The 25,811-nt window shown below is 39.4% G+C and overlaps 1 protein-coding gene across 6 annotated transcripts in view; it reads left to right on the top strand.

Annotated features, from left to right (window-relative positions):
- Positions 1 to 24,104, top strand: part of ttc14 (tetratricopeptide repeat domain 14) — a 42,931-nt gene extending 18,827 nt beyond the window's left edge. The window contains exons 6-12 of one of the 6 annotated variants that reach the window (XR_010017643.1): positions 4,998 to 5,153; positions 8,406 to 8,477; positions 9,296 to 9,415; positions 16,906 to 17,028; positions 18,196 to 18,313; positions 18,923 to 20,103; positions 21,556 to 21,677. Coding sequence is in view for 5 of the 6 variants with exons in the window: in XM_063045650.1 (XP_062901720.1) it covers positions 4,998 to 5,153; positions 8,406 to 8,477; positions 9,296 to 9,415; positions 16,906 to 17,028; positions 18,196 to 18,313; positions 20,566 to 20,666; positions 21,556 to 22,519 (1,654 nt within the window). In the remaining variant the exon portion in view is untranslated. The other 5 variants (XM_063045650.1, XM_063045651.1, XM_063045653.1 and 2 more) reach the window with 5 other exon arrangements.
- Positions 24,105 to 25,811: the final 1,707 nt, after the last annotated feature.

The following is a 25,811-nucleotide window of genomic DNA, read 5'->3' on the forward strand; positions in this document are numbered from 1 at the left end:
CTTCAATACATTAGCATTCTCAGACTAAACACCAAATCATTGCTAAAGTATAAAGATAATAAGTAACAACAATAGAATGCTGTTTGGCCTCTCATGTTGCTTTGTAGGTTACCTCAGCATTATCTGCCTACAGTAACCCTTCATTCTTTTAATATCCAAGCGTTTGTTATTTTCCAGTGAAGTATTTCAATGATTGAACCAACAAGGTCTCTTGAATGAGAATTCCAAAGATTTTCTATCGCCTGGTTAAAGAAATTTCTTCTCTGTTCTAAATGGCAGCCCCTTGTTTTAATACTGTACCTCCTGGTTCTAGGCACCCTAGCAGGTGATACGTTCATCTCTGGATCTACCTTGTCAAGCTCCTTAACGATTTTGTATGTTTCATTGAGATCGTCTCTCATCCTTCTAAACTCTGGAGTGCAAACCAGTCTGATAAATCTATTGTCATATGACAAACCTCATCCCAGTAATTAGTCTTGTGCACTTTTGTTTGACATTTTCATTTACAAGTACATCCTTAAGCATGGAGACCAAACACAATGTTCCAGTATGGGGTCCTGTGAAGTTTCTAGGCATGAAATGTTGAACCGTTCATTTTCTCCATAGATGCTGCTGACCTGCTGAGTTCCTCCAACATTTTGTGTGTGCTGATTCAGATTTCTAGCATCAACTGTACATTCTCGTGTTTGGGGTCCTATGTACATACGGTAACTGGGATAACAGTTCATTACTTTTGTACTCAAATTGTCTTACTGTACAGGAAAACAAGTCGCTTATCATATTAATTGTCATGGTATAAACGTGCTGGTTTCCAGATACCGCTCGTTGCTAGTGGAGTTTGTGACTGTTAGATGCAGACCATTTTATTTACCACGGGAATTCACCACTGGCTTTATAGTAGGTGTGTACATTCCCCCCAGCGCTAATGCTAAGGAGGCGCTCTGTGAACTGTATGGGGCTATTAGCGAACTGCAGAACGCACACCCTGATGGACTGTTTATTGTCGCCGGAGATTTTAACCACGCAAACCTTAAGTCAGTTCTCCCCAGATTCCATCAGAATGTGGACTTTGCAACAAGAGGGGAGAATGCGTTGGACCTTGTTTACACAAACATTCCCGACGCGTACTGGGCAGAGCCCCACCCCTACCTCCGTTACTCAGACCACATCTCTGCTGTGCTAAGCCCAGCATACAGACTGCTCATCAGGTGCTTCAGACCAGTTCAGAAGCAGGTGAAAACCTGGCCAACAGGAACCATCTCTGCTCTTCAAGACTGCTTTGAGCACACTGACTGGCGCATGTTCAGGGAGGCTGCAACCGATGGCGACTCTAGCAACTTAGAGGAGTACACAGCATCAGTGACTAGCTACGTCAGCAAGAGCATCGATGACCTCACTGTGGCCAAGACCATCACTACACGCACTAACCAGAAGCCATGGATGACAGCGGAGGTGCGTGCACTGCTGAGGACCCGTGACTCTGCCTTCAGAGCAGGCGACAAGGCAGCCCTAACAACAGTGAGGGCCAAACTGTCCCAGGCCACCAGAGAGGCAAAGCGTGCACATATCCAGCGAATCCACAGCCACTTCCAGGACAGCGGCGCATGTGGAAGGGCATTCAGGACATCACCAACTACAGAACAACATCACTTGCCCGTGTGGGTGATGCCTGCCTCCTAGATGTGCTGAACAACTTCTACATTCACTTTGAGGCGGAAAATGACGTGGCGGCGAGGAAGATCTCCCCTCCTCCAAATGATTGGGACTGTGGCCGATGTGAGGAGAACCCTGTACAGGGTCAACCCACTGAAGGCTGCTGGACTAGACAATATTCCTGGCAGAGTGCTTCGAGGATGTGCAGACCAGCTAGCAGATATTCTCACTGACATCTTCAACATCTCCCTGAGCAGCGCCATCGTTCCTACATGCTTCAAGGCCACCACCATTGTCCCCGTGCTGAAGAGGTCTTCAGTGACCTGCCTCAACGACTATCGTCCCGTTGCACTCACATCCATCATCATGAAGTGTTTCGAGAGGCTCGTCATGAGGCACATCAAGACCCTGCTGCCCCCCTCACTGGACCCCCTGCAGTTTGCGTACCGTCCCAAATGTTCAACAGATGACACCATTGCTAGCACCCTCCACCTGGACAAAAAGGACACATACATTCGAATGCTGTTCATAGACTTCAGTTCAGCATTCAACACAATCAATCCTCAGAAATTGATTGGGAAGCTGAGCCTACTGGGCCTGAACACCTCCCGCTGCTAATGGATTGTAGACTTCCTGACTGGGAGACCTCAGTCAGTCCGGATTGGAAGCAGCATCTCCAACACCATCATACTGAGCACAGAGGCCCCCCAGAGCTGTGTGCTCAGTCCACTGCTGTTCACTCTGCTGACCCATGACTGTGCTGCAAAACACAGCTTGAACCACATCACCAAGTTCGTCGATGACATGACCGTGGTGGGTCTCATCAGCAAGAACGATGAGTCAGCATACAGAGAGGAGGTGTAGCGTCTAACAAAAGAGATGGTTGTTAACTTCAGGAGGACATGGAGCGACCATTCTCCGCTGAATGTTGACGACTCCTCCATAGAATCATTAAGAGCACCAAATTTCTTGGTGTTCACCTGGCGGAGAATCTCACCTGGTTCCTCAACACCAGCTCCACAGCAAAGAAAGCCCAGCAGCGTCACTACTTTCTGTGAAGGCTGAGAAAAGTCCATCTCTTACCCCCCATCCTCGCCACATTCTACGGAGGTTGTATTGAGAGCATCCTGAGCAGCTGCATCATTGCCTGGTTCGGAAATTGCACCATCTCAGATCGCAAGACCCTGCAGCGGATAGTGAGGTCAGCTGAGAAGATCATTGGGGTCTCTCTTCCTGCCATTACAGACATTTACACCACACGCTGCATCCGCAAAGCAAACAGCATTATGAAGGACCCCACGCACCCCTCATACAAACTCATCTCCCTCCTGCCATCTGGCAAAAGGCCCCGAAGCATTCGGGCTCTCATGACCAGACTACGTAACAGTTTCTTCCCCCAAGCCATCAGACTCCTCAATATCCAGAGCCTGGACTGACACTAACCTACTGCCCTCTACTGTGCCTATTGTCTTGTTTATTATTTATCGTAATGCTTGCACTGTTTTGTGCACTTTATGCAGTTCTGGGTAGGTCTGTAGTCTAGTGTAGTTTTTGTGTTGTTTTACGTAGTTCAATGTAGCTTTTGTATTGTTTCATGTAGCACCATGGTCCTGAAAGACATCTCGTTTTTACTGTGTACTGTACCAGCAGTTATGGTCGAAATGACAATAAAAAGTGACGACTTGATGTTGTGTCTGTATATTAATTTTCAGTGATTCGTATATAAGAGCACATAGATCCTTCTTCAGTCTCTTGTAGTCACTTTTTCTGTTTTTTGTACCAGTGTGGAAGACCTCATATTTTTCTGCCATATCATTGCCCATTTATTTCACCATTTTTTAATCACCTGGCACTTCTCCCCATCCTCCATAAAATCAACAATGGCACCCATGGATTTTAAAGAACTCATCCTTGACCTCAAGGGACTGGCTAAGTAGAAAAAATTTTAAGCAGCTTAACAATTAGAATATGATGCAGCCTTTTCTAAAACGTAATATATAAGCATTTGTCATTAAATTCCAATGCTAAGTACCATTCAAAATATAGTTTGAGATTATTAATTTATAATTTGGCTTCTATAGTTTATGCAGAATTTATAGAATTTCTCTGGATTTATTGGCATCATTTAATTAGTTGAAATGCTCACTTTCAAAAGTTTCTGTATGAGTCGGGTCATTTTTTGATGCTCTTTCTGACAGACAAGCTTACATTTTCACCATAAGATATAGGAGCAGAATGAGGCCATTCAGTCCTTTGAGATTGTAGCTGCCATTGCATCATGGCTGATTTACTATTCCCTCCAACCCTTTCTCCTGCCTTCTCCCCCTAAACTTTGATGCCCTGCCAAGAACTTACCAACTTTCACCTTTAACATACCCAGTGAACTGCATGTTAAATTTAATCTAACAGCATAGGTCAGCCCCACTGGAGTGCTCCCTACCTTCATAATGCAGAGGTGAGGTGATGCAAAATCCATTGGGACAGTTTTTCTTCATGAAATATTTACTCCTATTTTTATCATGGTGAAAAAGTACTTCTTGTTTGTGTGGCTTTTTGACATTTCCTTTCTCAGAATGTATACAGTGGACTGTTGTTCGATGAGGTGCAAATCATTATTCAGTGTGTACCATGAACTTGATGATAATCCTCCAAGGTGATCTGTTCTGGCTGACCGAGAAGCTTTTGTCCCATGTGTACGTGGAAAGTTATTTGAAAGAAACTGGCTGTGCAAGAGCCACAATCTTATGGCACAAAATTGAACTTTCTAGCAAGCTTTCTTAGTTTTGAAAGGCCATAATTTAGAAAAAAATTGTTGGAAAATGTGTCTGGTATATAATTGGATAACTTGATTCTTTAAATTATCAGGTTTAAAAAGGAAACTGGAGATGTCCATGTGAAAATTAGACTACTACTTTCCTTTGTGCACTGCTTTATCATTCCTTGAATGATTATAAATTGCTCCTTTAGAAATCTTGACCAGCTTCTTTTGATTTATTATGAATGTGGATGTAATGTAGAGTACTCTGGATTCCCTCACCCTTTTAAAACCTGATGTTCTGAAGACATTTCAAAACACATGAAATGTGGGTATTGTTATACAGTTCAGTCAGATTTCTTTTACATTTACCCACCCATGAGGGCAGTAGTGACATTTGTTCTAAAATCTCTTCCAAGTGACAGCCAAGTGATGTGCTTCTTTACTACTGCTCTTCAAATTGCCATCATTTGCTCCTCACTACAGATCGATAGGAGCAGATGATGACATAATTTTCTATTCTGGTATCACAAACTGATTCTTGCTCTGGGTTTTAAACATTGTAGCTCCTTTGCTTTCTTACCCATAGGCGAAATTCAACGCTGGATAATCATATTACAGAAACATATGACAAAATTTTACACCACACACTTGGATTTGCTAATCCATCAGCAGTTGAATATTTATTGGGCAAACTTGGAATCAGTGAAATTGATTCACCGTCTCTGATGAGAGGATTACAGAGGTGAGATTTTTTGAATTAATATATTTTGAGACCAAGTTTCAAAAGATGAAATGTCTGATGTAACAAAAGCTGTGATATTTTTCAGTTTCGGTTGTTTGACACTCTCACTTTTGAATCCAACGTGACTAAAACTTTTATTCTGTCTTGTTCACAAAATGAGATCAGACTTGGTTATGACACCTTTAAGAGGACGTATTGTCTAAGACACTTTGCAAATGGTGTAAAGGAGGGATTTGTTAAGATATGTTGATGAAAGAAAGACTTTGACAAAAAATAGGTTCAGAGTGGACTTCATTACTGCCATTGGTAGGGTGAATGACATGTCAAATGGAAGGCAAAATTTGGGAGGAAAATAATAATTGAGGTTGTCCAACCAGATTTGAGGGAGGTGCTGGAGAAATCTGCAGGCAAAGATTTAAAGTGTGTTGAAGAACATGGAGTCAGTTGAAGATGGGGCAGAATATTAGTGATTATATTTTGGACAATTTGAAGTACATGGAAGATGGATGAAGTTGGACCATGTTAAAAGCATCCAGGTTGGAGATGCCAGAGGTATGTGCTGGAACACGAACAGCTCAAGAACTGCGTTAGGGGAAAATGGAGAATATTATGAAATAAATGAATTTAGTGTTTCATTTAATAGGTTTTGACATTTAATAAGAAACAAAATCTGGACACATCCCTCACTCAAAGAAAATCCTAACTCACCCTGCAGCATTGTTGAAAACACTCGGCTCCTGGTTAAGCAACAACAGGATTTAAAATAAAACATCCTTGTTTTTCCAAATACCCATAGGATGTTATCTCTACCTGTGTAATGTCTGTAATTTCCTCCAATCTGTAGTTCTATGATGCTGTAAGTCTAGGTCCATAATCATCCCTGAATGTAAACACTACAACATAAAGTGATCTGACCTTCAGTTGCCAAGCTGGAAACTTTTGAACTTGTATTTAGTAATGCTGTAATAAAATTTCCCTTTTTTACACAATTGTAAACCAATGCTTAAATTATTTTGATGTTGGTGAAATGTTGGAAATTATGTAAGCAATGTAACAACAAAGATAGCATAGCAAGATGACAGCAGGTATTTATGGAAATGAATTCTTTGTCCTTTGTACTCATTTGGTTGGGTGAAGTTAGCATCAACACACCCGCATTGACCAGGTAGGCATACACTGTTGTATTGCTGTGTGGGGAAAAATAAACAATGAGCTATCTAATATAGGAGTTGTTCGGTGCTGCTGATAAGAAAATGCTTTAGACTTATGACACTAAGCTATGATATCTGCATCACACTACATTCAACAAATACTATTTAAATAATATTCTTCTTATAGTTTTAATTTTGGTAAAGAGACAACGTGCCTACCCTGATGCATTTCAAATCGTAGCCGAGGACTTCAATCAGGCATGTTTGAAGAAATCTCTGCCCAATTGTCATCAGCATATAGCATCAGGGGTCCCAACAATCTCGACATACTGTTCCATGCCTAGAACTGCACCTTGGGTAATCTGATCACCTTGTCTGTCCTTCTTCTACCTGCGCACAGGTAGAGGCTAAAGAGCAAGGCTCCAGAGATAAGGACAACATAAAGATGGTCATGGGAGGCAGAGGAGTGGCTACAGGATTGTTTCAAGTTAGTGGACTCAACCATTTTCAAAAACTTATCAGAGGATCTGAATGAATACACCACGGTTGTCACGGATTTTATAAACAGTCACAGATGAGTATGCCCCCACAAAATCATTCAGACTTACCCAACCAGTGGCCCTGGATGAACCATAAGATTCACCATCTGCTGAGGGCCAGATCAGTGGCATTCAGGTGTGACGACCAACTAAGATACAAGAGGTCCAGGTAAAATCTGCAGAAAGTCATCTCATGTGCTAAGTGGAAATTCTGGACCAAACTTGCATCACTGAAGGAAGCTTGACAGCTGTGGCAGGGGTTGAATGCTATTATATATCTTACAAACTGAAACCAAGCAATATAGATGTGAACAAGGCTTCGCTCCCAGATGAGATGAGTATGGAAACACTACCTGAAAGGAAAATCCTACAAAAAGTAATGGATATGGCCCAGTCCATCACTGGTAAAGGCCTTTCTACTAATGAGCACATCTACACAGTGCACTGTCGCAGGAAAGCAGCATCTGTTGTCATGGACCCCCACCACCCAGACCATGCTGTCTTGTTGCTGCCATCAGGAAGAACGTACAGGAGCTTCAGAACTCTCATCACCAGGTTCAGAAACAGTTATTACCCCTCAATCATCAGGCTCTTGAACCAGAGGGGATAATTTCACTCACCCTATCACTGAACTGTTCCCACAATCTATAGACTCACTTTACAGGACTCTTTACCTTATGCTCTCAATATTTATTGCTTATTTATTCATTATTATTATTATTATTTCTTTCTTCTATTTTCAGTTTGTTTTGCACATTGGTTGTTTGTTCTTTTGGTGAGATCTTTCATTGATTTCTATTGTGTTTCTTAGATTTCCTGTGTATGCCCACAAGAAAATGAATCTCAGTGTTGTGTATGGTGACATATATGTACTTTGATAATAAATTTACTTTGAACGTGATATGAAAAATCTATTGGCTTGCTAATAGCTTTTCGAACTTTAAGATATTAAAGTTTTGCTTTTTGCTAACATAACTTCTTTGGTGCCCTAGGTCAGTTAAGACTTCATTTGTGATTCGGCCTTGGATATAAAACAGAAACCAGACATCATTTTGCCCTTGCCTGCATCAAAATATAGATGCTGGAAATACGAAATTGAACAGAAAATGTGGGAAATATTCATCAGGTCAGGCAGCACCTAGCGAATGTTTCTGGCATCTTGTTTTAATTTCAGATTTCCAGGATCTGCAGTTTATTTATATTTTAATGCTGTGCCTTCTAATTGCTGCAAAGCCAAAACCATTGAGCAGGAAAGTAAAATTTCAGTTTAAGTATCAAGTGGTTAAAAGTGTCCTTATTCTATCTAGATATTGGTTCCGTATAAGAGCTCTGCAATAATTCTGTTGGGCTATAGTAGATAAATTTGTGACTTTTATTATAATTCCACAGTTGAAAGTCTTAAAATGACAGGTAAAAATACTCTTGCTGATTTATACTTCAGTTAGTGATATTCAAGTTGACCTAAACTGTTGAGATAGTCTTACGAATACTGATAGTATTCTAAAATAACATTCCATAATTTTCCCATGTGAAATTTAATGATTCTTTTCTTCCTCCTACAGCAAAAATTTTTTAGGAGATGATTATGCTGCTGCCTTAAGGAAGAAACAGTCAGCATCTTGGGCATTAAAGTGGTATGTAATTACAGTTTGATTAACTTCAAAGTCCAAAGGATGAATTGTAGTAATTTTACCCTATTGATCAGAAGTGTTATGTGGATTGATTGCTCACAAGGAAAGCAGATACAAACTTCTATAAGCTCTTCTTTTGACTACATAATTTTTCAATTGTTTATAGCCAAATAAGTAATAAAGCAATCATATTTAAAATGTACTATTGATTATCTCTTATAGTATGTAAGGACATCTGACAAAAAGCCACCCAAGAGCAAGTGTATTATCAAAAAAAAATCTACTTGTGCAATTTCTTAACTGGGCATAGTGAACTTCAAACAACTCTAGCTTCATAATGTTACAAATTTATTTGTCTTAAACTCTATGCATTTGTCACATTTATTTAAAAAAAGATTAAATTGTTAATAACGGAGGAGGGTATTTTTAAATAAGTTATGAATTGCAGTTTTAAATTTTGGTTGATTTGGATTGTTTGATATTAAATGTTGTTTGGGGGATTGATATTGTCCAGGAGGTGTGTTCTTACTTCTCTTCAGAGTAATCTCATAAAACCTCTTGCATATAACTGTGAGGGTAAGAGAGAACAGATGAAGGCTAGTTTCAGTGTCCTTTTGATTTAGCATATCCTAAAAGTAAATTCTAATCTCCAATAATATAGTTTTAAAATAATGAATAGATACCTTAGTCATGAATTTTATTTACTTGCATGAGTATTTTCAATAAAATGTTGCTAATGAAATATATCAACATACCAATTTATTTGAATCATGTTACTGAATATATGCATATTGAATTGAACTTATGCTTATTGCCCACAGTGTCAAGGCTGGGGTGGACCATTTTAAAGCAGGACACCATGTTGATGCTATGAACGAGTATAACAAAGCTTTAGAAATTGACAGCAATAATGTTGAAGCTCTTGTGGCTCGTGGTGCTCTGTAAGTATATGAGAGATTGTAAGTAATTGCAGAAGCCCTTAATTGGCCATGCCGATCTTAACACTCTTAATTTTTTTTTAGTATTATGGGCATAGGTCTCTCTACGAGGATAAACATACCAAATGGTGTTGCCCAAGCAATGCAATAAGTTAACCTCTTGAATCAGAGTAACACTCAGAATTTCACAGTTGGCTTTTATGGCTCTGTTTTAATGAGCCTAGAAATCTAAATGCTTCTATTTGCAGTATGTACAAAGGTAGTAAATGATGTTGGGCTCTGCTGTAAGGATCACATGGTTTAGCAGTTCACTTGTTCTAGGCTTCACTTGAGTGGCCAACTGGGACAATATAAAGAGTTCTTTTAATTTATTCATTTATGGGATGTGAACATCACCAGCTAAGCCAGCATTTATTGTCCATCCCTTGTTGCCCTTGAGAAGGTGGTGATGAGCTGCTTTCTTGAACTGCTGCAGTCCCTGATGTGTAGGTACACCCACAGTGCTGTTAGGGAGAAAATTTCATGATTTTGACCCAGTGACAATGAAGGAATGGCGATACGCTTCCAAGTCAGGATGGTGAGTGACTTGGAGGGGGATTTCCAAGTGGTGATGTTCCCAGGTATCTACAGTTCTTGTCTTTCTAGATGGTAGTAGTCGTAGGTCTGGAAGATGCTACCTTAGGAACTTTGGTGTGTTGTTGCAGTGCATCTTGGAGATAGTATGCATTGCTACAATTGTTTGTCCAATGGTGGAGGGATTGGATGCTTGTGGAAGGGATACCAATCAAGTGGGTTACCTTGTACTGGATGGTGTCAAGCTTCCTGTGTTGATGGAGCTGCACTCATTCAGGCGAATAGCGAGTATTCCATTACACTCCTGACCTGAGCCTTGTAGATGGTGGACGGGTTTTGGGGAGTCAGGAGGTGAGTTACACGCCGCAGGATTCCTAGCCTTTGACCTGCTGTGGTAGCCATGGTGTTTATATGGCTAGACCAGTTCAGTTTCCTGTCAATGGTAACACCCCCCCCCTCCGCCCCAGGATGGTGATAGTAGGATAGTAGTGATGGTGATGTCACTGAATGTCAAGGAACAATGGTTAGGGCGTCCCTTGTTGGAGATGGTCATTGCCTGGCACTTATGTGGCTCGAATGTTACTTGCCACTTGTCAGCCCAAGCCTGGATATTGTCTAGGTCCTGCTTCATTTGGGTATGAACTACTTCACTATCTGAGGAGTCCCAAATGGTGCAGAACATTGTGCAGTCATCTGCGAACATCCTTACTTCTGACCTTATAATGGAAGGAAGGTTGAAGATGGTTGGTCCTAGGACACTTCCCTAAGTAGCTCCTGCAGTGAAGTCCTGAGGATAAGATGATTGACCTCCAACCATCACAACCATTTTCCTTTGTGTCAGGTATGATTCCAATCACTCAGCGGAGGGTTATATGAAGAGCTATGTTAGCAGGGATCATTTTCCAGCTGAAGAAGAGTAACAGTGAAAAGCAAGAAGAAAGGATCCACAATAAAAACAAAAGTTTGTAAACAGCAGATCAGGCAATGTCTGTGAAAAAGGAAACAAAGTTAACATTTCAGATTCAAGACTCTTCATAAGAATTGGGAAGAGAAAAAAACAAATTAATTTTAATGCATAGTGGGTAAAGGAGGGAAGGATAGGGCACAGGGAATATCCAGTGCCTGGGTTGGAAAGTGAACTGTGGGAAGGCACAGTGAGTCCATAAAGTGATCTCTGCAAGTGAAAGAGGAAAATATGAGGTTACTCATTTTGTCAAAATAGAAAAAAAGTCCTTTACTAGTAGTTCAAAAATCAGAGGAATCTTGTGTTGATGAGGTGTAAAAGAGAACTTCCAAGTGTACAAAGCAATTCCAAATGCAAAACTTAAATGGAAAGAGAGTTTGAATAGATGAGTCAGCAAGTCTTGCTTGTAACATTCAGGATCTCCATCTAGAGGAAATTATACCCTTTGGCTCAATGCTGTTTAAATTACTGTGCTGTTTCGTAGAAACGTAGAAGAAACGTACAAAACCTACAGCACAATACAGGCCCTTCGGCCCACAAACCTGTGCCAAACATGTCCTTACCTTAGGACTACCAAGGCTTACCCACAGCCTCCTATTTTTCCAAGCCCCATGTACCTTTCCAGGAGTCTCTTAAAAGACCCTACCATTTCCGCCTCCACCACAGCCGCTGGCAGGCCATTGCACGCACTCACCACTCTTGGCGTAAGAAACTTACCCCTGACATCTGTAGACACTAGACACTAGTATACTACAGCACAGTACAGGCCTTTCGGCCCTCGATGTTGTGCCTTTTAAGAAAACGTACTAAACCCACACTACCCCGTAACCCTCTATTTTTCTTTCATCCATGTGCCTGTCCAGGAGGCTCTTAAATACCCCTAATGTTTTAGCCTCCACCACCATCCCTGGCAAGTCATTCCAGGCACCCATAACCCTTTGTGTAAAAACTTGCCCCTGATGTCTCCCCTAAACTTCCATCCCTTAACTTTGTATATGTGCCCTCTAGTGTTTGCTATTCGTACCCTGGGAAACAGGTACTGGCTATCCACCCTATATATGCCTCTCATAATCTTGTAGACCTCTATCAAGTCCCCTCTCATCCTTCTACACTCCAAAGAGAAAAGTCCCATCTCTGCTAACCTGGCCTCATAAGACTTGTTTTCCAATCCAGGCAACATCCTGGTAAATCTCTGCACCCTCTCCATAGCTTCCACATCCTTCCTGTAATGAGGTGACCAGAACTGAACACAATACTCTTAAGTGTGGTCTCACCAGAGATTTGTAGAGTTGCAACATAACCTCTACTTTTGAACTCAATCCACCTATTAATGAAGCCTAGCATCCCATAGGCCTTCTTAACTATCCTATCAACCTGTGCAGCGACCTTCAGGGATGTATGGATTTGAACCTCAAGATCTCTCTGTTCACCACACTCTTAAGTAACCGACCTTTAACCCTGTATTCAGCCTTCTGGTTTGTCCTTCTAAAATGCATCACCTCACACTTATCTGGATTGAACTCCATCTGCCATTTTTCTGCCCAACTCTGCATCCTGTCAATATCCTCTTGTAACCTTCGACAACCTACAGGTCCATCCACAACTCCTCCCATCTTCGTGTCATCCACAAACTTACTGACCCATCCTTCTGCCTCTTCATCCAGGTCATTTATAAAAATCACAAAGAGCAGGGGTCCCAGGACAGATCCTTGCAGCACTCCACTAGTCACTGACCTCCAGGCAGAATACTTTCCTTCCACTGCTACCCTCTGCTTTTTTTCCTTTAAGCCAATTATTTATCCAAACAGCCAAGGTTCCACTGATCCCACGCCTCATGACTTTTTGGATGAGTCTCTTGTGGGGGCCCTTGTCAAATGCCTTGCTAAAATCCATGTAGACCACATCTACCGCCCTACGTAGATACTATTCTTAAAAATCCTTTCTGGTAGTTTGCAGACCACCGACGTTAGACTCACCAGTCTATAGTTCCCAGGATTCTCCCTATTACCTTTTTTAAACAAGGGAACTACATTTGCCATTCTCCAATCCTCCGGCACCTCCCCTGCAGCCAAAGAGGATTCAAAGATCAAAGCTACTGCTCCAGCGATCTCTTCTCTCACTCCCCACAGCAACCTGGGGTATATCACATCCAGCCCTGGGGACTTATCAATCTTGATGTTTTTAAGATGATTCAACACTACTTCTTCCTTAATCTCCACATTGTCCAGCACACAGGCCTGTTCTATTTCGACCTCACCCTGATCAAGGTCCTTTTCACTTGTGAATACTGAAGCAAAGTATTCATTTAGTACCTCCCCAACCTCCTCCGCCTCCAGGCACATGTTGCCTTCTTTATCCTTTGGCAGCCCCACCTTCATTCTTGTCATCCATCTGTTTTTCACATACCCATAAAACGCCTTATGGCGTTTTCCTACCATTTTTCTACCATTTTCTACCATTTTCTCCCTTTTCCTACCATTTTTTCCTTGTCTCAGTGGGACAAACCTATCCTGAACCCAACACAAGTGGCCCCTAAACTTCCTCCACATTACTTCTGTGCTTTCACGCTTGAACATCTGTTTCAATTTACTCTCACTAGTTCCTGCCCCATCCCTTCATAGTTAGCCCTTCCCAGTTAAGCACTTTCCCATTTTGTCTGTTTTTATCCTTTTCCATAGCTATGCTGATGCGAAGGGAGTTGTGGTCACTCTCACCAAAATGCTCCCCCACCAAGAAGTCTGCCACCTGACCAGGTTCATTATCCAGAACTCGATCCAGTATGGCCTCTCCTCTCGTCGACTGGTCCACATACTCTGTCAGGAATCCTTCTTGAACACACCTGACAAATTCAGCCCCATCTATCCCCCTTGCAGTCAGGAGGTGCCAGTCAATATGAGGGAAGTTGAAATCACCCATAACTACAACCCTGTATTTCCTGCACCATTCTAAAATCTGCCTGCTTATCTGCTCCTTGGTGTCCCGAGGGCTATTTGGGGGCCTATAGACTACTCCCAGCACAGTGATTGATCCCTTCCTGTTTCTGACTTCCACCCACACCGACTCAGTAGACACTCTCTGCAGTGTCTTCCCTTTCTATAGCCGTGATACTATCCCTGACCAGTAATGCTACTCCACACCCCCTTTTCTACCTCCCATCCTATTCCTTTTAAAACACCCTAAACCCTGGTACCTGCATCAGCCAATCCTGCCCTTCCTCCAGCCAAGTTTCAGTAATGGCCACAACATCATAGTTCCACGTACTGATCCATGTTCTAAGTTCATCCCCTTTATTCCTAATACAGGTTTCCCTCGCCATCCGAAGGTAGAGCGTTCCTATGAAACAGTTCGTAAGCTGGAATGTTGTAAAGTGAAGAAGCAATTACCATTTATTTATATGGGAAAAAGTTGTGAGCGTTTGCATACCCAAAAATAACCTACCAAATCATGCCAAATAACACATGAAACCTAAAATAACATATAGTAAAAGCAGGAATGATATGATAAATACACAGCCTATATAAAGTAGAAATACATTTCTACAATCATTGCCGCACTGTTCTCCGTAGCGAAAATCTCACGCAAGCACTCTCAGCAGAAACACTCTCTCCAGTAACCTTTAAACTATGAAGCTGCCAAATCATATCAAATAACACATAAAAATACACAGCCTATATAAAGTAAAAATAGTGTATGTACAGTGTAGTTTCACTTACTGGAATTGGGAAGACAGCGCCGAGCACACTGATGATGGTGTGTTAGGCTGAGTCGTCGGAGGATAGTGGTGCAGTGGCCCCCACCCTCCAGCCGCCGACCGATACCGATCCGCGAAGCATGCAGGGGTACAGCGGTGCCCGGGATATACCCAGCACATCTTTAAGAAAAAAGCCAAAATAAACAAGCTAATTAATTAGGTGCTGCCCGGCACGTAAATGTCGGCCCAGATCAGAGGTGATTGCCGATTGCGTCGCCTCTGATCTGGGCCGACATTTACGTGCCTCACATCACCTAATTAACTAGCTTGTTTATTTAGGCTTTTTTCTTAAAGATGTGCTGGGTGCGTCCCGGCTACTGCTGCATCCTCCACGTCATAGTATCGGTCCACGGCCCGGGGGTTGGGGTGGTGGGACACTGAGGTGTCATCTCGTCGTCGTCTGTTTCCATCAGGGCAGGCAGGTCATTATCTTCTTCTATGTCTGCCTGCCTCGATGTCGAAGGTTGAGGTTCGTCATCTGCTGTGGCTGATGTGGAAGGCTTGCTTGACTGCCTAGCCTTGCGCATTTTTCTATCATACAGTTCTCTGTAAGCACTCAAACCATCTTGCAAATATGCCCTAAACTGACGTACCCTTTCAAAATTAAAGTCGTACTTTATCATTGCAGCGAAAATCTCACGCAGTTGCTTCACGTTCAGTTCCTGGACGGCTTCACTTTTGGTCCGTTCGCTACTGCATTCGGTTTCGATTGTTATCCTTTCCTCTTCCAATTGCATCAGCTCTTCATCTATCAGTTCTTGGTCATGGGATGCCAAAACCTCTTCAACATCATCTTCGTCAACTTCCACAAGCCAAACTCACTTTGTCCTTACTTCGTTCACCACGATCGAAACACTTAGTTATGACTAGTTTTACGCTAAGTGTAACACCCTTACGAGCTCCTTTAGACTTTTCCGATACCTTACAACTTGCTAACGGCTGCTCACAGGCATGTGTTTAAACAATGCTGGCTAGAATGCAGTTCCGGGGGAGGAGCTTGGCTGCTCGGGGCGTGTGCTGCTTTTTTCGCACGCTGCCTTTTTTCGTAACAGTGAAAACACCTTCTGTTAGCAAAAACAAGTAACTAATGTAGGTCTTTTGTAACAGTGAGGTTTCGTAAAGCGAATGTTCGAAAAGCGGGGAACACCTGTACTCCTAGCGTTGAAATAGACACATTTCAACCCCTCTAACTGGCTACATTTATGTTTTGTCCCCTGCCTGTCCTTCCTCACCAACTCAGAACACATAGCATCATGCCCTTGTCCTTCTACCCTAATCTCTGCCCTCACATTCTGATTCCCACCCCCCCGCCAAACTAGATTAAACCCTCCCCAACAGCTCTAGCAAACCTGCCCGCCAGGATATTGGTCCCTTTCCAGTTCAGGTGCAACCCATCCTTCTGTACAGGTTTCCTGGAATGAAGAAATTGTCCCAGACAGAGAGGTCAAGATCGAGCTTTATTGAGTGGCAGGTGATTTCACCATGACTTGGAAATTCCTGAGAGAGATTGATGGAGTAATTGTTGAAAGACTTTCCTCTAGCTCTTAATATTTGTTGGAAAGCCCAAAAGACAGTGGTAAATCTGGTTAAGGGGTTGATTATTCTGGATTCTTAAAGTTCTTTTGACATTTTCTGCTAAGCATGTCTATATCACTTTATGGACTCATTGCGTCTTCTTACCCAGCACCAGATGTTCACTTTAAACCAAGTTCTAAATTTCATAAATTCCCTTCCTTTGGAAAGCTTTGAGTGCCCAGTCATTGAATATACTCAAGATAATTTTTAGGACTGAGAGAATCAAAGAATATGGGGATCAGACAAAAAGTAGCTTCAAGCACAGGATCAGCCATTTGGCCGACTCCTTTGTTTTATGTTCATGCAGTATTACAGTTTGGTTGTTTGTTTATTCAAGATCTAAGGGGTATGAAGTTCTACAATCAATTTCCACATTATTTGTAAATCAAATTTTGTTTTCCGTTTGAAAGGATTATGTTTTGCTCAAACATTTAATTTGAAGATGTTAATTTTGCTTAAACCCTTTGTCATTTACATTATATTTTTCCATGATAATGTGAGCGGTTTAAATATTTCTCCATGACTATTTTTAATGTTTCAATTTCATTCAGGAGATTACTAACTGTAAATAATTAAGTAAATACAGTGTGTGTTGGATCTCAGTAACATTTGTTTCCCTATTTATTTTAGCTATGCAACAAAAGGAAGTCTAAGCAAAGCTATTTCTGACTTTGACTTGGCCTTAGAAACCTGTCCAACACATAGGAATGCAAAGAAATATCTCTGTCAGACTCTGGTGGAAAGAGGAGGCCAGTGAGTGTGAACTTATTGTATTCAATATTGAATGTTATGGTTGATAAGTTTTAGGTACCATAGATTACTCTGTTTTATTAAATACATAGATTGCATAGAGGAGAATAGCACAGAACAGGCCATTTGGCCCACAGTGTTGTGCTGAACCAGCTCAAAAACAGATCTTTCCCAAACACTAATCTTTCCTACCTATACCATGTCCATATCCCTCCATTTTCCTTACATCCATGTACCTATCCAAACGTCTCTTAAAAGCCTCTAATGTATTTGCCTCTACCATCATACCAGACAGCACATTTCAGACATCCACGACTGAGTAAAAAACTGATACCTCATATCCCCTTTGAACATATCCTCTCTCACCTTCAATGCATGTCCTCTGGTATTAGACATATCAACACTGGGAAATAGATACTCTCTGTCCACTCCATCTATATGCCTCTCATAATCTTGTAAACCTCTGTCAGATCTCCCCCCAGCCTTCGCTCTGTGAAAAACAACCCAAGTTTATCCAGCCTCTTGTGATAGCACATCATGAGAGGCTGGGTAAACTTGGGTTCTTTTTCCTGGAGTGGAGGCTAATCCTGGTAAACCTCCTCTGCTCCCCCTCCAAAGCTTCAACATCCTTCCATTGGTGGGACAACCAGAACAGTACGCCATACTCCAGATGTGGCCTAACCAGAGATTTATAAAGTTACAACATAACCTGACTTTTGAACTCAATGCCTCGACTAATAAAAGCAAGCATTCCATAGGCCTTCTCAACCACCTTATAAACGCTGTTTATGGTGAAATTCAGGTTTGTGGATGCGATGATTTCACCACACCAATTAGTCTCCATTTTTAAGTAATGTATTTTGATTATATATTTTCCATCCTATCCCAGTGTTGCATTGTTTACATTTAAGCTACAGCAATTTTGGGAATTTGATATGGATAGAGGTGAGCTATAACTGTTGGCATACCTTGTGACAAAATGTTCAGACAATTTCAGCATTTTTGGAATTGTTCAGAACATTAATACTATGGAGTTTAGCTTGCTTTGGCGTCTTTGAAGATAGCTTAATTTTGAAGGTGGTGTCATACTCACTGTCACTGGATCAGCAACCACTTCATGATATCCTATGTTCAGGAAATAAACTGATTACTTTTAAAATATTTTAACAGGTTAGAAGAAGAAGAAAAATTGGTGAATGCTGAAAGTTGCTATAAAAAAGCACTGAATCTCGATGAAACCTTCAGTGAGGCTGAAGAGGCTTTACAGAAGTTAAGAAAACGCATGCAGGTGATTTACTTAGTTCAGTACTATCTTAAGTATAAAAAGTTACCACTGTTCTTTTTCCAGATGCAGTGAGAAAAGACCATTTAATATATTTATCAACTAAAACAAATGGAATGGTCACATATGGAATTTAGGCCTTTGATGTGCTATATAGTGAAATCCTGAACATTTTTGGGCTATTCATGGGGGGGGGGAGGGAATAGGGAGTTTCCCAGTTGGAAAAAAAATTGCCACATTGATTAAATTTTTTCTTGATCATCATTCAGGATGATTTTTATGAAGAATGGAGAGTGAAGCTGCATAATTGATTCTGGATAGTATTATTGTTATCACTAGTTGAAGTGTGCATTTAACTTTGTCTTTACCTTGGTACTATGAATGAAAATGTCTCTTGAAAATGGTGACTTGTACAGTTATAAAAAGATGTACCATTCCAATTACAAATCTTGTGTTCATTTAAACCAAGGAAATGTGCTTAGCATATTAAAGCTGGAGGAACTTTGTTTTAGAATATTTTTTCAGAAGTATGTTCAACATAATATAAAGATCACGATTAAAATTTGTGGGAACCTGAAGTACTATCCTCTTTTAATTTTTTTCTTGTGTTCCCAGATTAAATTGCTTCTTTGGTCTACATGTTCTCAAGTGTTACACAGTTTTCTAAATTTGATATGGCTATCAGTTTGGACAGTGATTAACATTTGTGATTAAGAACAATCTAGATAGCCAGTTCATTTAATTTTTTGCGGACAGGTGACACAAGAACTTTATAGTGTTTTGCTCAGCTGCATAATCTCTGTAAATCCCTTTCTGCCTTTGATAATATGGAGCAGAAAAACAAAATGAATTGAGAAAACTGTATCAGCAGAAGAATTGTAATCAAACAGTATTATTATGACATTTTATGTTGGGAAAGGCAAAGAATCAATGCTTTGCTTGCACTTCACTTTTATATCTTGTACTGTTTTGCCCTTTTTACCTTGTAGTTGACAGGTTTTGCATTGATTTTCATCTGAAAATTGATTAAAGCTATTTGTGGTGTCATTGATTAAAGGCAAAATGTTGCTTTTTGTGATATATCCATCTTAAATACTTATGTTGTTGTGGATAAATTTTCTTAATTTTCTTGTGTATCTGAATGCACGTATGCTTTAGAACCAAAGATACTCAATGTTTTAGATAGTTCGACAGTATAGGTATGAAAATCAAAAGTGTTCACTCAACTTTAGATTTAAGATTTGTATAGTGCATTTATTCACCTGAAGATATCAAAGATCTTTTTAAGTATAATGACCATTGTAATATAGAAAGGTAGCAACCAGTTTCTGCATAGTAGACTTTGATAAAGCAAAGTGCTGGTAATGACATAATTTTATTTAATTATCCTGCTTCCCAGATGTTGTAAAGCCCCTTTATTGTCACTCACATATCTCTGTCCCCCCCCCAGAAAACTCAATAACTTACTTGTGTGCTAATTTGGTGATATTTTTTAATATAGTAATAAGACAAAACATTTCCATGCTATGTACTTTTGCTATAATTATTCAGCTTTGTGCCTTAGTAAAATCTTTGGTACTATGTTACATAAGTTATTTTTAGTTTGATAGTTTTGTTGCATATAAAAAAAATTATTGCAATACTGATTTTTTTTCCTTGATCTGTTTCTTTGTGTGCATTTTCCCTCTGGGGCAACGCCTGCTGAAATTTATTACACACCAACCTGATTTGAACTGGATTCTGCGGCACAAACTTGGTTTGTACTCTGGTCATTGGGGAACAACTGGTAATACACGGTGATTTTGGTTTGTTTTCTAAAACACATTTGGTAAATTCTGGAAAAACTTGTTTAAAATAATTACAATCACATTTGTGATACTCCATGACTCCCTTGCTTTGTTGTTCCTTGGTTTACTTTTTTGCTACTTAAACCTTGTCCTGTAATTTTCTATGGCTTTTCAAATTGGTAATTTTTTCATTTGCCTATTTTGTCTTTGATTTTGTTTTCTCTGCAAAACGTTTTAACTTGTTCTACATACTGCTTTTATATACACTGCTTTCATTCATTTTTTGATTGCTCATGTGTTGTTTCTTATGCTCTTCTATTTAACAATTATACAATTTATAATATTTTTATTCCTATTTAAATTTGGTTTTATTGTTAATATGGTTTTCTGAAAACAAATGTTACCAACGATGTTGCTGACTGAAAACTGAATGCAATTTTGCCGCAATTTCTTGATGACTGGGTATAAAAGAAATCACTTGAAAAAAAAACAAAAGAAACTAAAGAAGAGGCAAAAAAAATCGAAGTATCAAGTGCAGAGAAATTGCGTAAACTGTTAAAAGAAGAAAAAAGGTAACTTTCAGAGGAGTGTAGTTTATGGAGTTGTCCAATGCTGTATAAGAAACTGAGAAGCTAATACTTCTCTGGAAAGGTAGGATGTAAAATTTGTGAAAATTTTACATTTTTTGGCTGGCATGCAGGTGATCACTGTGGATGGTCAGAAACTTAGGCTGTCTTTTGTAGATTTCAATGTAAAGATTTATCTCTAAAGGATACGAATGTTTATAATTAATAATTATGCCCTTTGTCCTTACAAGCCTTTGAAATCGAAAATGCAGGATTTGTTTTAAAATTAGATAAACACGAAATGGTTCACTTCACAATTTGTTTGTCTATACCTTATTTTTAAAAGGACTCTCACATTGAGCTGTTTAGAAGCCATCTTGCAAAGGCCCAGAGATATAGTACATTTCCTTTAGATGAAAAGCAACTTTATCTAGCTTTGTGTTACCTTTGATAATGTATAAAACCCAGTAGCAAAGGGCATAGTCCTTCTCTACCAATAGTTATGGGTATGTAAACCACCTTATTTTGAAATTATTTTAAATTGAAATCATTTGAATACTCATTTTGTTGCTATGATGTTCAATTAATTGAAGTAATGATTCTATGATTGAAAACTTGATAACCTTGGAGATATTTGATAATTCAAATCCTGTTCTAAAATGACAGTTAATTGTGACATGGTTATTACTTGTGTACAGTTACTCAGAAGTACAGATTTTTTAGTGAAAGTTCTGTTCTTTTAGTGGCAACTAATCTCTTAATTCAAAACTTAATGGCTTGGGTTCTGAGTTAGCAATATCTAGCTTTCGAAATAATAATCTACATTGAGGTTAAAAGAATTCTGGCATTTGATTCAGTATCGTGGCAATTTTATAATCTGTATATTTCCATTTAGAATGAAGAAAAAAAGAAAGAAGTCAACTTCATCATCTTCATCTGACTCACCTGAGTCTTCATGGTCTAGTTCATCTTCCTCACCTGAGCGTTCTAGAAAACACAAATCAACAAAGAAACGGCAAAGAAAACGCTCAGGTTCTTCACGTAGTCAGAAGAGGCATTTAAGTAAAAGTTCATGTGATGAGAAAATTCATCATATGCATACCAATAAAAAAGAATGGTACACTCCTCCAGCTGATACTTCCGCTTCCTTTCTGAATCAGAAACAGGAAGTAGCAAAGTTGCTGGAGAAAAATGAAAGTTCAGTTGACCAGTGGTCAGAAATCATGGAGAAAAGAAGGTACGGTTCAGTTTCTTCATCATCAGTTGAAATTTTAGATCCTCTTGAAGGTAGGTCTGAAGATAACAGAAATTGTTTATATAGCTCAAGAACTCAAGATAGTTATTATCAGCATGACAAAAGGCACAAAGCAGATAAAGGTAGGGAATTGTGTGACAAAAAATCAAATGATCTTGATAAAATTAGGAAGTGGAGTCAAGAATATGAAATTGGGAATGAAAGCATCAGTAAAATGTGCAAAAAAAGCAGTAGGAACTACTCTGAGTCTTCATGCACAGAATATTCACATTCATCAGGTGATAAGTACCACCATGAGAGGAAAGCTTCTGGGTTAATTAGTTCCAATATTAAAGATGGAAGATGTGATTTTGGAAAAAGTGGAGATTGTGGCAAGGACTATGTACATGAAAGTAGCTCCAAGGACTGGAAAGATGAAAGTGTAAGTAGACATTACAGGAATGATGAAAGGGAGAATTCCAAAGACAGCCCTCATAACCATAACTGTGCAACAGGGAAAACTGTGAAAAGTATGCCTCAAAACCTGCTGGAAATCTTCAGTCAGATTGCAGAGTTTGAGAAAGGGAAAGAATATGGAGGGGAATGTAAGCAGAAAAACAATTAGGTGGGCACTGTGACATGTTTCTTGAAGAATCTATTTCCAAAACTACATATCTTGTTGAAAAGAAGTTGAATACATTGAAGAAACAAATGCCAAGGTGGAGATTGTGAATTCACTTCGTTAGTATGCCCTTCCATTAAAGTAAGCATTATGTGATAATTGGTGAGTTAATTCATTTGTTGGGAGTTTGCTTAGACCTTTGTTAATTCAGTAGTTAATTATTTGTTTTACATGTACTAATGCGCTCATTAGTAAGAAAAGGTTAGTATTTGTCCATAATTTTCTTTAAATTGGTTTTAAATTTGGTTTGCTAGAGTTAGATTGAATTTTAGGATATTATGTAGTACAGAAACAAAAAGCTGAACATACTAAAATGATCAAGCAGCATTGAGGGGAGACAAACAGAGAAACGTTTCAGATGAAGGGCTCTTCATCAAAACTGGAAAATTGGGAAAACAATATTTTAAATTGCAAAGATGGGGAAGGGGTTTGGCACATCTCTGTGACAGAGTCAGACCAAACTTGTCAAGGTATCAATTACTTCAAAATTTGGCAGAGACAGAAAAAGGCAAAAATAAACAAATTCCAACAGGAAGATCTGTGGAACAGAAAAAAAAAATGGTAGTTACCTAATGTTGTCTGTTAGTGACAAGTTTCTGTTTTATAGGAAGAAACATACAGACAAGCAGTATATTGCAATATTAAGCAACATCTCCTTCGACCTCTATTATAGAGTGTACATTCCTGCACTCCAAAGAGTTTAAGGAAAAATATATTAAATATGGAAACTTTAGGGTAGGAAGGTAAGTAACACAGAAAAAGATATAAATTATTAATATTAAGGCAAATTTGGCAAGGGGTTCAGAGAGAAATAACCAATGCAAAAAAAAAGTATCATTTTACAAAAATGTGATCAAATTGGAAAAGTGTACAATGAATTTTCCAGACTCATTACTTGAATTCACTATACTAACTACAAGAAAGTAAGGTATACTTGGCCTTGCTGAGTAAAGTGGGAGGAATGAAGAAGGGTGGGAAAGAAAATTAAAAGGCAATTTTCTTCCAAAACAGGTCAGTGTCTTAAAAACATTGTTATTTTTCATTAATGTGCCTCTAACTTTGGTTCTGATAATTACACCTGTAACAGACTATGGTTTTATACTATATTGCTGCATTCTGTTAAGTAAATAGTTTGAAATTCCTTTCTTAAGAGTATGTGTATTTCAAAATATGTCAATCCTATCTGGTTGTTATTGATTACAGGTGCATTATCATTGGCCTACAGTGTCAGACTTGGCTATGGATGAATTAAATTATTGTATTAAAACATTCCTGCATAGTGCAGACTATATTGTGCCATGGTAAAGGTTTACTTTCAAACATGGACTGTTAAATTTTGAAAAACGCACTGTGTGCTGTTGTTGACAGTCATATAAAAATATAATCAAATTGTTTTTTTGTCTTTCATTTTATTCTAATTATTGCATGATTTCTAATTTTAAATTATAGCATTATATCCTTTCAGTGCTATGTGGAATTGTGAATACCATGCAAAGGCATTGATAAACATGAAGACTCCATATACAGCTGTTATAATTATTCCATTTAGAATAATGAAGCTAGTTCTCCCAAAAGTAATTACCATTTAAATTTTCAGTTTTGACATTGATATTAATAAGCAAAAGAACAAAGGTATGACATATGATAAACAATGTGAGCAAAACAAAGCAAGTGTGTACAAAGTATTACAGACCATTTAAAGATTATCCACATTCCTTCTCCATGTTCTACATGATCTAGGTCCTACTCTTCACTTAAGCCCAGCAATGCATCCTTTTATTTGGCTTTCCATTATTTGCTGACCTAGGACTGCGTAATGGTGGGCTGGCTGGTGGCGCAACGATATCGGCGCCGGACCCGGGAGCGGAGGTTCCCGGGTTCGAAACCAGTCAGATCTGCTCCCGAGTATGCTTTCCATCTGTGCCGGGTTGAGTGTTGAGATCGCAATTCGACCTTGTAAATAAAGGGAAAAATACTGCGAAAATGTCTGTGTGGGGAGTGGCACGCCACACAGTCTCTCTCTTGCTCCGAGCCTTGTAAAAGCCATGAAAAAGACATCATTATGGATGCGCGCACGCACATAGGCACACGCCAAAATTAAAAGGACTGCCTAAGAAGAATTTAGCTTCCTCTGAAAAGCAGCTATGTTATTTGTCTCTGTGGTTAAAAGCTCTGCATTCACTCCAATCTCTTTCCATCACTTAACCCCATAATGATCTTACAGACCTTTACTAGGTCACTTAATCTTCTCTTTATGGGTGAAAAGTGACCCATTCCTAGTGATCCAGGCCAGTTAACTACTCATCATCTCTGTCTAGCTACACTTTTTGGGCTATAGACAGACAGTAAAATCTCACTATGGTCAGGACTCAGGCAGTGTGGATCTGGGGCTGAACTACCTTGACAGGTTTTGGCAGAATACAAAGGTGGACACATCTTTGGTTTCTTAGAAAGGTGTGAGCTAATGTATAAACTATTAAATTATGAAAAATATTTAAAGTAAATCTATTAGAAAATACAAAGTTCATTGAAACAGCGAGTAATGATTAAACTCATTAAATCAAATAATTAAGAGAACTATTCTACCCATTCTCCAGGCAAAAAAAGCCCCTGCGCAATTAATGTGTTACCAGTCCTACCCAGGTTTGACATGAGATTGTAAAGTTGATTTTCCTGGCATATTGCAGGGAAATCCTGTTGTGGAGTCCAGCATCTCAGCACCTATTAACTATATATGTCATGATCTTATAGCATGGTGGTACAGCAGTTAGCACAGCTCCAGAAACTTCGTAAGAAACCAGAAGTGAGTTTAATTCTCACCTTGGATTCCCAATCTGTAGAATTTGTGCATTCTATTTTAACAATGTGGGTTTCCTCTTGGTGCTGTAGTTTCCTCTTTCATCTTAAAGATATGTTCGTAAATTAATTGATTGCTGTAAATTACCTCTGTGGTAAAATAATCAGTTGGGGAGTTGATTGACACATGGAAGATAACAAATAGGGGGAGTGCAGAGAAAGGTGGGGCACTGCAGTTGATGGGATTGATCTGCTGGTAGCCAGCATGGTCTTTTGGTAGTTCAAACTAAATGTCAATATTTCTGTAGGGAATCAGTTCTGAAAGTATATAAAAAAGCAGCTGATACTGGCAATCGAAATTAAGAACAGAACATGCTGGAAATACTTTGTGGATCAAAAAGTATCTGTGAAAAGAGAAACAGTTAACATTTCAGGTCTG

Source organism: Mobula hypostoma, chromosome 4, assembly GCF_963921235.1.
Source record: "Mobula hypostoma chromosome 4, sMobHyp1.1, whole genome shotgun sequence".
NCBI classification, from domain to species: domain Eukaryota; kingdom Metazoa; phylum Chordata; class Chondrichthyes; order Myliobatiformes; family Myliobatidae; genus Mobula; species Mobula hypostoma.